The sequence below is a fragment of the Chaetura pelagica genome, unplaced genomic scaffold, assembly GCF_000747805.2.
Source record: "Chaetura pelagica isolate M959 unplaced genomic scaffold, ChaPel_1.0 scaffold40, whole genome shotgun sequence".
Classification (NCBI taxonomy): Eukaryota; Metazoa; Chordata; class Aves; order Apodiformes; family Apodidae; genus Chaetura; species Chaetura pelagica.
Genome location: NW_009952160.1, coordinates 120,115 through 122,083, shown reverse-complemented (window position 1 = coordinate 122,083; position 1,969 = coordinate 120,115). Strand labels below are relative to the sequence as shown.

General features: G+C 34.3%; 1 protein-coding gene across 1 annotated transcript in view; it reads left to right on the top strand.

The window, feature by feature from the left end:
* The window catches only part of LOC104397254 (chromosome unknown open reading frame, human C9orf3), a 170,106-nt gene that overhangs the window by 60,667 nt on the left and 107,470 nt on the right, over window positions 1–1,969 (top strand). The window contains exon 6 of the mRNA XM_010007203.1: window positions 1–82. This exon is cut by the window's left edge and continues 25 nt beyond it. Within this exon, the coding sequence (XP_010005505.1) occupies window positions 1–82 (82 nt within the window). The remainder of the gene's footprint in view (window positions 83–1,969) is intronic.

Sequence of the window (1,969 nt, the reverse complement as noted above, 5' to 3'; positions counted from 1 at the left end):
AGCAGGAATTGAAAGCTTTACTTCGTTGGCGACGACTCAGAGATGAGGTTCAGAACTCTGAAGAGGAGTTGCAAGTTTTAAGGTAACAACATGACAGTATAATTTTTGCTTTGGAAGTTCTCTCTCTCCTGTTTTTCACCATGTTCTCCCTTCAAAGGTATGTATCCAAATAATCTGATTAAATCCTTTGCCTTTCCTTAATTCCTTTGGAAGAAAAAAGAGAAGTCAACTTAAATTGACTAGGTTATTAATCTTCTGTATAATGCAATGGCTTTTCTCTTTGTTGTAGAAAGCTTTCCAAAACCATGGGATTTAGCTTGATATAAAATGTCTCTAAGCAGTTTAGAAGAGCCTCTATTCAGGGAACAACAACAAAAAACAAACAAACAAACAAACAAACAAACAAACAAACAAACAAACAAACAAACAAACCATGTCCTGAACAAAGTTCACTGAAGCCTGAACAGATTCACTTTCTGAGGCTAGACAAGCACATACAGGAGCTTGGTGTCTAACTGCTAAGCTGAGTGAAGCCTCAAACAACAAAAGAAAAAGTATAATGAACTATATTAATCTACTTTCTCTTTAGAAACAACTAATAATGCTATTTAAACAAGATTTTGGTCTTTAGATACCAGTTGCAGAGCTCAAGGCTTCTTCTTACATAGCTAAAGACTTTAGATCAAAAGAAGATTCATGCTTTGCTAATGACTAATAACCTGTGCTGTTTTGATTGGTATCTTGGGAAACTACGATAGTCTTTTTATCTTGGGTGACTGTGTAATATCACCACTACAAAAGTCTTTGACCAAGAAAGACAAGTTTACTAACCCTAACTCAAATTAGTCCTACACTGACCAAATCGGGTGCAGATTTCAAGAGATTATGCAGATTGTTCTCCCATCCTGAAATATGAGCAGTATACACAGACCATCTTAAGACATTTTTGCTAACATGTTTTAAAAAACTTCCAATAAAAAATTTTCTGTGGTACCTAGCTAAACTACTTTAGTGTTTACAGTTAAAAATTTCTTGCTAATGAACAGTTTATTTCAAACAATGTGGATTTCTTCTTTTTCTTTCACCAAGTCGAAGTGAAGAACAAATTGATATCTGTCCTCTGTATAATCAACTTCTGAATGTTTTTGGAAGACTGTTGCCATTTTATTAATTTTGAGGCCTTCCTTTCGTTTTGTGCTTTCATAGTAGGACCTAAAAGCATTTTGTCTTTGGCCACTGTTACTGACATTGAAATTCCACTCCATGACCTCATGTCATCTGAAAAAGTGTCACCATCTTTATGTAAAGTGCAGGCTTTCACTGATGTGTGTTAGTTCATGTTTATTGATGAATATAGATGAACATCTTATGTGTAGGCAGGGTCAGTAAAGTTATACAATTGAACGTGTGCAATTTGATGATGGCTGTAAAAGCAAAAGCAAGACATCGCTAGCTGTCATACAATTACTATCAACACTAGTACTGATTTACAGACACTGGGTTTGTTGTTTTAAAAAATTTTTTAAAATACATTATTTTTAGGAACATTAGTTCTAGGGATATGAGGCTTATCTGGATTCAACATTATGGAATCACATTTGTTGTCTTTTGCTTTAATTAGGCAGCTGTTACTCAATAAAATGTGCAAGCAGTGTAAATTTTGAAAATACTTTTTCTAAGCACCAAAATATCCTTGGCAGTTTGAAATTCAGAAAGGATTGATTTATCTTGAAATTGAAACTTCAGCTTTCTGTTGACTACTACAGTTAGGAAAATAAAGTCTCTGTAATAAGCATGCTGTTGACCTTTTCCATGGTGGTATTCTCAATGCTAATACAAAAAATGACAAATTGTTTCAAATTCACTCTTCCTAAGCATAAGCTTGGGAAGCATAAGAGTTCTTCAGTTACTTATTTGTTCCCTGCTGGATGATCATATGATTTTCTGTGCTTTCTCCTGACAGCAGGAA